The sequence below is a fragment of the Onychostruthus taczanowskii genome, unplaced genomic scaffold, assembly GCF_017590055.1.
Source record: "Onychostruthus taczanowskii isolate IOZ18803 unplaced genomic scaffold, ASM1759005v1 scaffold19, whole genome shotgun sequence".
Taxonomy (NCBI): Eukaryota; Metazoa; Chordata; class Aves; order Passeriformes; family Passeridae; genus Onychostruthus; species Onychostruthus taczanowskii.
The window spans coordinates 6825741-6838621 of NW_024499128.1; the positions used below are offsets into that span (position 1 = coordinate 6825741).

General features: G+C 46.2%; 1 protein-coding gene across 1 annotated transcript; it reads left to right on the forward strand.

The window, feature by feature from the left end:
• The first annotated feature begins 466 nt into the window (after positions 1-466).
• DAGLB (diacylglycerol lipase beta) lies at positions 467-12574 on the forward strand. The gene is made up of 15 exons (XM_041401332.1): positions 467-681; positions 1142-1293; positions 3451-3625; positions 4050-4311; positions 4392-4517; positions 5494-5621; positions 6314-6440; positions 6779-6862; positions 7312-7389; positions 7776-7856; positions 7945-8072; positions 8543-8611; positions 8707-8779; positions 9766-10019; positions 11428-12574. Exons 1-15 carry the CDS (start codon positions 587-589, stop codon positions 11618-11620), a joined length of 2025 nt encoding a protein of 674 aa, XP_041257266.1. The 5' UTR covers positions 467-586; the 3' UTR covers positions 11621-12574.
• Positions 12575-12881: the final 307 nt, after the last annotated feature.

Here is a 12881-nt window from a genome sequence, read left to right on the forward strand (position 1 = left end):
AAATTTTTAAGGCTCTGAGGGGCATTATCACTGATGGAAGCACTGATGGCCGAGTTGTGGCTTGTTTAGTAGGAGCTCAAGCGTTCAGCCCGGTGCAGAGGAGGGTTCGGTGAGGGTGTGTGTATTGTTCTAGCTGCGCACTGAGTGCTGGCTCTCGCCGCTGGCCCAGCCGAGCGCTGTTCCTGTCCGGCCCCGTGCAGCGCGGGAGGGAGCGCGCGGCCCGCCGCGCCTCGCCTGTGACGTCATCCACCGGACCTAGCGGAGCCTTATTCCGGGGCGGCGTGACGTCACGGATCGGCGCTGTCGCTGCTCTGCTCCGCCCACTGGGGGCCGCGCTGCGCACGCGCGCTGGCCGCCGCCGCCCTTCCCGCCTTCCCCGCGCGCGCGCCGCGGGACGGGGCGGGGCTCCCGCCAGGCGCGTGCGCGGCGCCGCCCGATGGGGGCGGGACGATGTCCGCAGGGCGGAGTGGGCGCGCGTGACGTCACGGCACCGTGAGGTCGTGCCCGCCCCGGCGGGCGGTGAGGCCTGAGGGCGGGGGAGGCGTGTGGGGCCGGGCCCTGAGGGAGCGGCGGCGGGACCCGCAGCATGCCCGGGTTGGTGTTGTTCGGCCGGCGCTGGGCCATCGGCAGCGATGACTTCGTGCTCCCGGGGGCCTTCGAGCTGTTCGTCAGGCTGGTGTGGTAAGGCGCGCCGCGGGGCCGCTGCCCGGCGGGACGAGCGGTGCCCGCGGCCCGGGCGCTGTCGGTCCCTGGCGCGGCGCACGGTGCGGTGCCCGCGCTGCGCTGCGCTCCGGGCCGCCCTCACCGCTGGGCTTCATCCGCGAGTCGCGCTCGGGCGGTTTCGTCATTAACGCGGTGACTGCTTTGTGTCCCCGGCCGCGCTGCTTCGGGGCCCTCGGGACCCTCGGAGGGAGTGCTGGCACCGGGCAGGGAGCCTGCGGCTCGGGGGGCACCGGATTGTAATTCCTGCTGGGTGTTCGTGTCGTGCTTCCATCCCGACACTTCCCTTATGTAACAGGTGCCTCGCTGTTAATCTTCGTGCAGTGCTTTCCTTAAGGCGACCGCTGTCGATCGGGTGCTCGCCTCGCTGCAGGCACTTCTCCCTTCCTGCTGTAACTGTCGTTATCTCCCTTCCCGGCAGGTGGATCGGGATTTTTGTCCTTTACACGGTTCACAAGGGGCAGTTTAACTGTCCCGGGGGAGGATTGCTGCACAGCTACCTGCTCGGCCTCATCATTCTTCTGGCTTCCATAATATGTGCGTTGTGTGCTCTTGTGTACATCAGCATGCAAGGTAAATAGTTAATAAAGATGCTTTGTCTTTATCTAGTAGGATTGTAATAGATGTCTGTTCTAATCTGCAGCTGACATAAAAACTACCAAAAAATTGAAATGTTTTAATGGTAGTTAGACTTGAAAAACTCCAACAGCATTAACATATTTGCTTTAATAGTATTGCCTTTGTTAGTCTGGAATCTAACATAACGAATAGATACAGCAGCTTAGTTCAGCTAATGGTACATTGCCATCAGAGCATCCTGAAAACTCTCTGTGTGTGACCTCTGATGTAGCACTGCTCCACCTCTCTGGCAGGAATTAGGGAAGTGTGTCCAGAGTCGTTTAGAATCATTATCCTGTTAGTTCTGCCTTGCATAGGTAGGTTTAGTCAAACCTTGTGAAAGTCCCTTAGCTGCAGTGGGCTGCCTGGGGAAAAACACTCAGAAAAGTGAATTATATAAATGTTGTAATAAAACTGACAGTGAGTACTGTTAAACAGAGCAGGACCCACAGCTTGAGATGAACGGCTGAGCAGAAGTAAGGACCACAATGCAACTTCTAATTTTTTCTAGCAATGGTTCACTTTGGGTTAAAATTGCTAGGAAAGCTTTTTTTCTGGTGAGGCACCTGATCATCAAAGTAATGTTAAGAAGATTAATTTGAAATATGTGTGTGGTCTCTGGAGTAACAGATGAGACTCCACAGTTTCTAATATATTGGTTCTCATGACTCACTGAAAGTAAGTATTTATGCTTCTGTAAATAAGTATTTATACTTCTTTCCATTTAAGCAATTTTAAGAGTGCATGAAGAGAAACTGTGACAGAGCAGAGGTGTGGATGATAATCCTGGCCTTGAATCTGACCACTGGTTTGCCTAGAGTTGCCAGAGGAGGGGAAGTAAGATCAGCCAGACTGTGATGTTTATGTCAAAGTTTCACAGCATATTCTGGGGTGGAAGGGACCCAAAGCATCATTGAGTCCAGCCGTGAGTGGGCCATAGAGGGGTCAAACCCATGTGCTTGGTGTTGTTAGCACCAGGCTCTGACCAAAGCTGCAGAGGTGAGAGGTGTCACTGTAAACAGCAGTGATAAAAGAACCTTGTTCTGTGAAAGTACAGCTGCAAGGCCATTGTAACTAAGAAATTGAGTAATTCTGAGGCTGAGTTTCCAGGAAAACAAAGGCTGAGGTGTGTTGGACTGTGGCTGGAATGCGTGGGTGGGTGTGCTCCTCTTGCACCATCCCTTGTGCTGTCCTGGGGATCCCTGATGCCAGCAGGGAGCCTGCCTGGAGCCCTCACAGCCTGGGTGGTGTGAGAAAGGAAAAGTTGTTCAGAGGAAGCACAGTTCCATCTCATTGTGTCTGTGTAAGCATCCTCACTGCTGCAGGACAGGCTGCAACCTGGGAATGGGAAAAAGCAACCTCTGCATGGAGGGCTTTGGAAACAGCTTTATCCCTGGGTGTGAACCACAGCTTTGTGCTTGGAACAGTTCCCAAAGCTGTTTTTGTTCTGCAGCCTTTACAAATCACTTGTCTACACCTGAGCACTCACACCCCACTACCCATTACCCTGGGATCAGCAGACTGGTTTAAGAGATGAGCTGGCCAAAAGTTACTCCCTTTTTTATTGCCTTAGAGTGCTGAAACTAAGAGGCTATTAGTAAATTAACAATACAGAAAATAGCCTGAGAAGTATTTGTCCTGGTAATGCTCCTACCTTTGTTCTCATATTATTATTTAGTAACTCCAGTAAAAAAAATTGTAGCTCAGAAGAATAGGATCTGAAAATGAAATATTAACCAGCTAAAAGCTAAACAGAATAATAAAAGCAGGCACCAAGAGTCATGGGGAACTGTAGGTAAGCCAGTGCTCCTGGATGCAGCTTTAATTTATGTGGGGCACAGCACTGCTGCTTCAAGTTCAGTGCAAAACTGTCTCTGGCTAGAGCTGTTTTGGGTTTTGGTGGAGTAGATCCTAAGAATCACAGCTATAAATCCACTGTTGTTTTTCATAGCTTCAGTGATAGCTTTCCATTAGTATGAAAGAACTTGATAGTTTTGTTTAAGTTTCTTACTTTCTATAAAGCCCAGAAAGTTCATATTTCCAGATAGGATTTTGTGTACCTGTGGTGCATTCGTGAACAGTTCTTGTTTTAAATTCTCTTTCTAATTTCAGGAACAATTTCTAATCCAGGCCCAAGAAAATCACTTCCCAAAATACTTTATACTCGCCTGCTTCTCTATTTCCCTGAATTCATCTGGGCCGTTGTAGGAGCTGTGTGGGTGTCAGACAACAGCGTGCAGTGTGAGAAGACTGTGATAAATGGTGTCATTGGGACAGTTATTGCAAGGTAAGGGTGCCTCCCCACAAATTGAGCTTGAACAGTGTATGGGAAAAGGAAAATGAGTTGGTATCCTTCCCTAAAAAAGCTGCTTGCCTTGGGAGAGAAAGCGTTTCCTGCAGTGAAGGAAGGGAGGTGAAGGTCAGAAGGGGTAAGAGGGGCGATGGGAGTGTAGAAAACTGGATAAATATGAGGAGTGTAGTAACCTGATCACTTAGCTGGTAGTGAAAAATGGAGCTGTAGTGAAAAATGCAGAGTTTTGCAAGCACAGTTCAAAGAGCTGCAGCCTCAGCACAGCAGCAGGAGGTCTCCACACAGAATTCCTTACCCAGCTTCGGTTTCGGTCTGCCAAGAAATGTAGCTGGGATTTCTTGCACACTTGTCAGAATGTCTGGTTTCACAGTCTGTTATCCCACTCCCCCCTGTCTGACAGCTGGATTATCATCATTTTTACCGTCGTTGGAGTTGTCATCGTCTTCGACCCCCTCGGGGGGAAGAAGACGTTCTACCTGCCCGACGGTGTGAGCCGCAACCTGGAGAGCAGCCAGTCGGGGCAGCTGCTGTACAACGTGAAGAGCTCTGCCACCAGGGTGTGGGAGAAGAGGATCAGGCTGCTCTGCTGCTGCATCGTGCAGGACGACGACCACCGGGTGGCCTTCACCAGCATCGCCGAGCTCTTCCGCAGCTACTTCTCAGTAAGGGAGCCCCGCTCGGGTTCGGAGTCTGGCACTGAGCTCTGGCATGGTTTTACAGAGTCTTCCCTGTCTTTGTGCAGGACACTGATCTGGTGCCAAGTGACATAGCAGCTGGGTTGATTCTGCTCCATCAAGAGCAAGATAAAATGGAAAATTGCCCCAAAGAGCCTGAAGAAGTCCTGTGTCATTCTCCATCATCTCTCGTGGTAAGATGGGGTTGGTGCAGCCTCTGGTGTAATTGTTCTGGGAAGTGCTGCCAGGTCCATTGAAATGCACTTCTTTCTGGAGAGGTTTTTTTGGTTTTGTTTTGTTTATCCTTTTCATAAAATTAAAACACTGCAATAAAATTCATAACAATGTACTTTATTAATAAGTGCAGTGAAAACAGTAAGTTTGTGGTCAAAAATATTTTTCTGCTTTTGCATGAGTAGAACTTCGAATGGGGAATTAAGTACAAAAAAGGAACCATTTAGGACATTTGATCATTGATGAACAATTGGGAGAGAAAGGGAACAGAGGGAGAATGAATATTTGGTACTGTTTGCAACAACTGAGAAGGTAATCTTCTAGTATGTATTGTGGGCTGTTTGCTGCAAATACCCAGACAAGATAATAGCAAAAATAACATCTTTTAAATGCTTGCAGGTGCTGGGTTAGTTTCCTAACTGATTTTTGCTGGTCTTCAGTGGAAAAGTGCCTTTGTAAATATTTCCCCTCCTTTTAGCCTGTGTTTCATAGATGTATGTAGTTTTACTTTAACCAGTGCATCCCTGTCAAGTTCCTTTGGAATGCAGCCATTGTGGTGGGCTTGTGCTTTAAAAGTCTGTACCAGAGAGATCTGCAGACTCTTTAGCCTTCCCTTGGACATCCTTAGGTGGCATATTTGGAGTGAATTTTGTTTTCAGCATTGAGCTTATCAATGTATCAGCATTGGAAGAAACTGCTTCAGTGAGAGCTTCTCAAGATCCTTGAGCTGTGTAGCTACATAAATAAACACAGGCTTTTTCCTGAAATACAAGTGGCTATTTTTAGTTCCTCTTAGACCTTGAGGTTTTCCTTTTGGGTAGTGTGTATTTCGTAATGCCTTGATTTTCACTAGCCTGTGTTCAGTCTTATTCTGAGGCTGCCTAACACAACTTCCTCCCTTTCTCTGCTTCCTTTTCTTTCCCTGTGTGCTTCCAGACAGATGATTTGGATGTTGAACTGGAGAATGCTGCTCACTACATGCTCTTTGCTGCAGCTGCCTATGGCTGGCCCTACTACGTGTACACCAACCCATATACTGCACTCTGTAAGCTCAATGGTGACTGGTAGGTTTGACCTCAGAGCTTCAAAACACACAGCTGCCTTCTATTTAAGTAGTCTTAGCAGAAATAAAATAGTTACAATAGCAGTATTTTTGTTGCATTAAAGTGTATTACTCTTGGATGTACATGAGCTTGACTGCTGGAGTTATCTTTCAGAAATTCAGAGAAACAAAATTCCAGTGTCTTTCCACCCTCAAACAGATTGGGGTTTTTTTCCATGGGAAAAGTTTGTGATTGAGATTAAAAAAATCACGTAGCAAAATGACAAAGGAAAAATTAGAATTAAATGAAAAATGTTTTAAAATGAGGCTTTTTAGAGGTTCCTTTTGGGCACAGACTTACATATAGAAATAAAAGTGTATCAGTAGTTTTATCTGTCCTATATACCCTGGATAAAACATTAGATCAGATTGCTGTGCAGATTTTTGTTTGAATTTCCTTTTTCCTTGTTTGTATTTTCTCTCAGTGGCTTGTAATCTTAAGAACTCTTTTCTTGCTGCACTGTTTGCTCTGCCAGTGATCCTGTAACAGGCAGAGGTAACATCTTGCATCAGAATGTTTACTGGTGCTATTGCAAAAAGAAAGCACTTTTGATTCCTGGCAGAAGGCCCTCTGCAAATTTAACTGAGTTTGATTCCTTGAAAGGAAACCTAACAAGCTGGAACATGAAAGTTTTTCTCTTCTGTGTTTGTTAGTTGCAGAAATAGACCAACAGATTCTGAGATAACGGGCAGTGATCGCCATAACTTTCACTTTGGATCCATCCTAAAAATAACAGGACTGCAGTACAGAGACTTCATTCATATCAGTTTTCATAACAAGGTAAACAATCTGGACAGGCACTGGGCAAGCTGTAGTGATTAATTCAGGGAAAGCAAGGGGTGAAGGGTCTAGTTTGCCTTCAGCATTTATGAAGTGTAAGATGCAAAGCCAAATGAAAACATTTAATGTGGATTTCTTGTCTAATCTAACAGAACAGCCACAAAACCATGGATATAAATCTGTCTCAGTATTGAAAAAAGGCACTTAGACTAACTAAATAAGAGACCAATTCAGCTGCTTTCCATAGTACAGTATGGAGCTCAATAAGAGCTTGCCCTTGTAAATGCTTGCCCTTGCAAAATGTTGGTGTCTTTACTGGTTACACTTTTCTTCTCCAGATCTATGAGATTCCATTTTTTGTTGCTTTGGATCACAAAAAAGAAGCTATTGTGGTCGCTGTGAGAGGAACCTTGTCTTTTGAGGTATCATGATTCTGATATCAATAATTAGCTTTATAGAAATGAGTGAACTCCCAGGACCTAGAGGAAATTGTGTTAGGCTGGCACATGCTAAAATAACTCACTCACAGGTGTGAGTCTCCCAGGTTTAAGTTGTAAGCTCCCCTGCCCTTGGATGGGCAGTATTCCCTGTGTTACTAGAAGAGAGAGTGCAGGACAGGCAGGGGTAATTCCAAGGCACTGTGGGTGGAGGTGCATCCATAATGGGGTGTCTGCAGTTGGAAACAGTTGCCAGGCTCGGAGCTGTGCTTGCTGCGTGTTTGCTGGGGTTGGTGGTGTGTGGTGGGATGTGTTGTGCTGCTCACACACCTGGCAGCCAGCTGGTGATGTCCCTGTGACAGGGGTGAGCAGCAGAGCACGAGCCAGGAGCCACACAGCCCTGCAGGGAGCTCTGACCAAGGCTTTGTTCACAGGACATTCTCACTGATCTGTCAGCGGACTGTGAAGATCTGACACTGGAGGAGGTTCTGGAGAATGGGTTTGTGCATAAGGTGTGTGCAGCCTGTGGCTTTTTGTAGATCAGCTCAGCAGTAGCAAGCTAAAAACACCTGGGATCCTTAGTTAAACAGAAAAATGTTCTCCTTGCCAGATGGATTGCACAAATTATTTCAGTGTTTGGTGCATCAAATGCTGCCTCTGGCACTGCAAGGTAGAATTTTTAATCCTCTTGTCAGACTTAATGTCCTTATGAAATATCCCAAAACCTTTTTAACCCATACGTGCAGACCTCTTGGTTATAACCAGACCTCTGTCAGGAGGATGTCAAAGAGAAGACCAGCTTTGCAAAAAGTTGTTCTGTGATGGTGTTGTATTTAAACTACACAAGTATCACACCTCAGATTAAAGACACCTTCTAACCTGAACTGCTCTCTTGTAGGGAATAACTCAAGCTGCAAATTACATCTATCGAAAACTAATTAATGATGGAATTTTAAACCAGGCTTTCACAATTGCCCCAGTAAGTTACCTCCCAAATAATTTGACTTACCAGCAAAATTACCCACAGCTTTTTCTGTGCCCATCTAAGTTTGTCTTTCTGTCTGCAGGAATATAAACTCGTGATAGTTGGTCACAGTTTGGGTGGTGGCACAGCGTCTATCCTGGCCATCATGCTCAGGAACTCCTTCCCCACGCTGAGGTGTTACGCCTTCTCTCCCCCAGGAGGGCTCCTGAGGTGAGAGGCTGCTCTTGCTTGGTTCTGTGTCTAAGCTGCAAAAGTCAAGGCAGCTGCCAGGTGTGTTGGCTGGGAGCTGTGGGATGACTGTGGGAAGAGTTTGTGTTCCTCACTCTCCACTCAAATCAATTTGCTCCATCTGGAGTTGAGTTCTTGGCAGAGTGTTACAGAATAAAACACATCTGGGGAATTCTGTCAGAATTAGATGTTAAAATAACTGTTCCAGAAAAATACTCACCTGACTTGTCTGCCTTGGCCTGTTGGACATCCACTCACCCTTAGAGTCAGCACTGAAGTTACTCTGTCACCTTCAGCAGGAAGGTCTGAACACCCACTGAGGCACTGACTGCAAATGGTGCTGCCACATGCTTGTATTTTTACTGAATTATTATGATCATCCTAAAACTAAAGTGTGCTTATCTCCTTAGTGTATCTAAACTGCTTTTTTTCTTTTTTTTCTTTTGTTTAAGCAAATCACTTGCAGATTACACTAAGCACTTCATTGTTTCAGTCATTGTTGGAAAAGACCTTGTTGCAAGGTGAGATGAAAATACTTTTAACTTGATATTTGGAGACGTGTTTGATAGCAGACAAGAGGAGGCTTTGCTTTACTTTGTTCTGTGTGTTTAAACAGGTTAAGTATGCCCAACATGGAGGATTTAAAGAGAAGAATAGTGAGAATTGTGGCAAACTGCAACAGGCCCAAGGTAACCAAATGCAGTTCCTGGTTAAAATTGTGGAATTGTTACCTGGGTTAAGCCCCAAATTTAATGAAGTGACTGCTGATGTGTGTATTTATGATCTTAAAACTGAGAGTTACAATTGTGTTTCAGAACAAAATTGTTTTCATTTAATTCAGTGACATTTGTGTTAGTGTCCTACCCTGTAAAGTTACGTTGTTGGAGATTAGGACTCAGTAAGACTCTCAGTATACCAGTTTACAACATCAAAGGCTTGAAATTATGTTTGCTAGTTTTGCTGATAAAAGGAAACTATTAAAAAACAAAAATGGGGGAAAAACCCCAAACAGCTAAAATTACAAAAAATTAGTAAGATTACTTTAATAGTGTAATAACTAGTACCAGTAGGTAAGCAAATTATTGATTTTACTTATATATTACTGTCAGTATTCATTTGAAAAGCAAATATTTCTCTGTTACAATGTTAATTCTTTACCTTTTTACTGTTAGTGGGAAACAGTTTTGAATGTGCTGGATCAGGTGGTGTCAGGCAGGATGGTACTGGAGGTACAGAGGTGTGGCTTAAAGATTCAGAACTGCCATTTCTGAACATCTGCATTTGAATCTGCCATGCCCCAAGATTACCATGTAGTCCTAGGGATGAGCAGAGGGTGTGATGTAAATACAGAATAAGATAATGGACAGTTAGAAGTTACAGGTGCAAGAAAAGTTAAACCTGCAGAGCAAGAATCCACGTGGAGTAATTCAGCTGGTGAAGATGTAATGTTTTCTGTAGTGTTACTGGGGGCTAAGGATCCATACTGCTGAAATTAATGTTACTGTGGGGGAAATTCAGGAGGGAGATCACTATCAAACAAAATTTGGGGAGCGTGTGCATAAAGTAATTTTTAATCTTTTCATTATTTTCAGATGAAGTGTGTGCAAGCACACAGCTAGAATAAGTTACTTGAAGAGATGCCAGACTTGAACTGGGCTGTTGTCTCTGATTTCAGTACCAGATCCTGCTGCGGGGGTGTTGGTACGAGGTGTTCGGAGGAGATCCTGATGACTTCCCAACAGAGCTGGATGGAAGGAGCCAGGATGCCCTGAGGCAGCCCCTCCTGGCCGAGGAGAGCTTAATGGTTCATCGGTCGCCTTCCTACAACGCCCTTGAGGAGGAGCCACACTTGAATTCACCCCCTCAGTATCCTCATCTGTATCTGCCTGGAAAGATTATCCATGTTGTTGAAGAATGCAGCTCTAGGAGGTAAGTGCAATGATGAACACCACTCTCCTGTCTTCCTAAGGTCGACTTACAGCTCCTTGTCCCTTTCAAAGTGCACATTTCCAGCTCTGTGGATCTCCAGTACCCACTTTTGGTTATTGCACATTACCCAGTTTTCAGTTTCTGTTCTGTGTCTCCCGACTTCTGTCTGTTTCACTTCAAGCCCTGGACACTGTTCTCTTTATGCCTTGTCCTGCCCATTTATTGCAGCTGCTGAAGTGAGGACTTCAAACCCAAACTTGGCAAGTTCAGCTTTGCCAGGTGGCAGTTTCTGCCCGAGACTGAGGTCTGCAGTGTGTGCTGGTAGAGGTGGAGTGTAACAAAATCTCTCGTTACCGAGCAGTCCCATGGATGTTGGTGATTAGAAGGAGGTGCAATACTGCCTGTGGTGCTGCCCCAGTACCAGTGTGTGCCCACACAGTCTGTAGATTTTCCTGTCACTTGCTGCTTTTCTGTGGATGCAGGAAGCTGAGACAAAGACACCAGAAAGCTGAAACTGCTGGAAGCACGAGGATTGTGCCTTTGTTGGGGCAGTGTTGTTTTCAGGGCTTTTTTTTGTCTGTTTTTTTGTTGATGTTGGGTTTTTTTAGACAAAGCAACCTGAAACAGCCCATAAGCCAGGCAGGCCCTGATAGCCTCTCGTGTTCTGAAACAGATGTCAGAGCATTGTTAACTTGCACAAGGCTGTCTTACAGAAGAAAAGAGAAATTGCCCCTTACAGAGAGGAAAAAAAAGGATTGGAGAAGAAATTCACTTCCTTCCTCCCATTCAGTAGATCAGTGTTTTAAGCTTCATGTCTTTAATTTCTAACAATTTTAATACTCAGGTTAGATACTTGAACACCTCTGACCTGGGCAGGTTTTCCCAATGGCTGCTCTTCTCCTTTATTGAGCTAATTTATTTTCTTTTAATTTCTTTTACTCCACAGCACAGCATTTAATAATGGCAGTTTTTCTTAGTAGGCCTAGCACACAAAAGCCCCCATCATGTATTTGGGATTTAATTTTACAGACTGGTGCATCCTATGTGCAGCATGAAATGTATTGCCTGTTCTCCTATTGATACCACTGTGACTTATTCCCTAAATCTGACATTACCACGTGAATGTGCAGTGTTCAATGCCCTCCTCCTCCTTGCTCAGGCTCTTCTCCATGTTTTTGGGAGCAGAATTATTTGAATCATTGATGGCTTCTTTCCCTGTTAAAGCACAGTGTAACGTGGTGCAGCTCTGCCCTCAGGGACACTTCATGGCAGCAATTCCAGCTGTTTGCTGAAGGGCAGACCAGCTGTGAGAGGGTTCCAGTTCCTCCCCCAGCCATGGCCAGAGGTTCCAGGTTGCCTGCTCCAGTTCTGACAGGGCCATTGTATCTGTGGTGTGTTTTTTCCCTAGGTTGTGTTCTTCAGATATTAAATACACAGCAAGATGGTCAAACGAAACTGTCTTCAGCAGCATTTTAATAAGTCCCAAGATGATCACAGACCACATGCCAGATGTTGTGCTCAAAGCTCTGAACAGCTTGTCTCAGGAACATGGATCGTGTCTGTCCTGTCAAACACGAGGATACAACCCCAGTGCAGTATAGCCACAGCTCGAGGACGACCTGGGAGGCTTTTTTGCAGGTTTCAGGTATTCAGGACACATTCCACTTTCACGCTTAAGTGGATTTCAGTACTTTTCTCACATTGCATAAAATGAACAAGGGTCTTAGTGCCCTGCAGGACCTCGGGGAATGTTGTGCTGGTGAAAGCACAGGCTGTGTGCTGAAGGCTGGGCTTTCCACGAGGGATCAGGAGAAGCTCCAGCCGAGCCCGTGCGTGCTGGCACAGCAGCTGAACGCTTGACCAAAGTGAATGTGTGTGAGAACCACGTGGCCAGGTGTCAGAGCAGAGCCCTGCCAGACCTCATCCACCCCCTGCAGCTCCACTCCTGCTCCCACGGCCCTTCCTGGCTGCCTGGGCCGAGCCGAGGGGCTGCAGCTCAGGGCTGCAGGGTCAGAGAGCCCGGCCCGGGCGGGGCTGGGGCTGGGGCTGGGCAGGCTCAGTGATTGCACTACTTTTTCTTACAGATTGTGCTGGGATCCCAGGGTTGCAGGGGAGGGCTTGTTGTGGTTAAATGCTGCTTGGATGTACATGTGCAATATTCCTTAACCTACCTGTCTTTTGTATGTGTTGATGTACATCACTGCTTTTATTGATTTTTAACTAAAACTACTTAATGAGAAGGAAAAATAGTAACATTCAGGCCCTGGCATCATGTTGGTCACTTGCTCTAGTTCCAGCTACTGAGCAGCACTCTGATTCTGCCAAGAATGTGTAACCAGTTGTAATGACTTTGAAAAAGTGGATTCCTTGTTTCTAGTGTGTAACTATTTTACTTTTTTTTTTTCCTTTTTAAGGCTCAGCAGCATTTATTTAAAAGAAATTGATGTAAGTAAAATATGATGTGGTTGAGAATTAGCTGTGTGGATGTTCCTGCTGTGATACTTGATATGGAGAGGAAATTAAATAAAACCTTGGCTCCTGTGCACTGACAGGTACCAGTGCTGGCTGTCAGAGCAATGAGGTCAGGCAGCACCAGGAGGGATCGTGCTGCTTTCGGGGCCTGTGGGGTCCCAGGGCCCCAGCCTTGGGTGCAGCCACGCTGGAGGAGGGGAGGCAACACACAGAGCAGGGCTTGAAATAAAAGCCTGGAATCTGGGGCATTTTAGCACAAACTGACTGGTTCAGAGGAAAAGGATTTCTGTTCACATAGAGGGGAGTGGAACAGGGAACCTGCCCCCCGCTGCCAGCAGCTTTAAGCCACTGCACAAGCAGAGCAGGAGCTGTAACAACTGCACTGAGAGG

Excerpts from the sequence above, each read along its gene's own strand:
- DAGLB (XM_041401332.1), top strand. The coding sequence starts at position 587 with ATGCCCGGGTTGGTGTTGTTCGGCCGGCGCTGGGCCATCGGCAGCGAT. Across the intron at positions 682-1,141 it reads CTGTTCGTCAGGCTGGTGTG|GTGGATCGGGATTTTTGTCC; the intron begins GTAAGGCGCGCC and ends CCTTCCCGGCAG. Across the intron at positions 3,626-4,049 it reads ATTGGGACAGTTATTGCAAG|CTGGATTATCATCATTTTTA; the intron begins GTAAGGGTGCCT and ends CCTGTCTGACAG.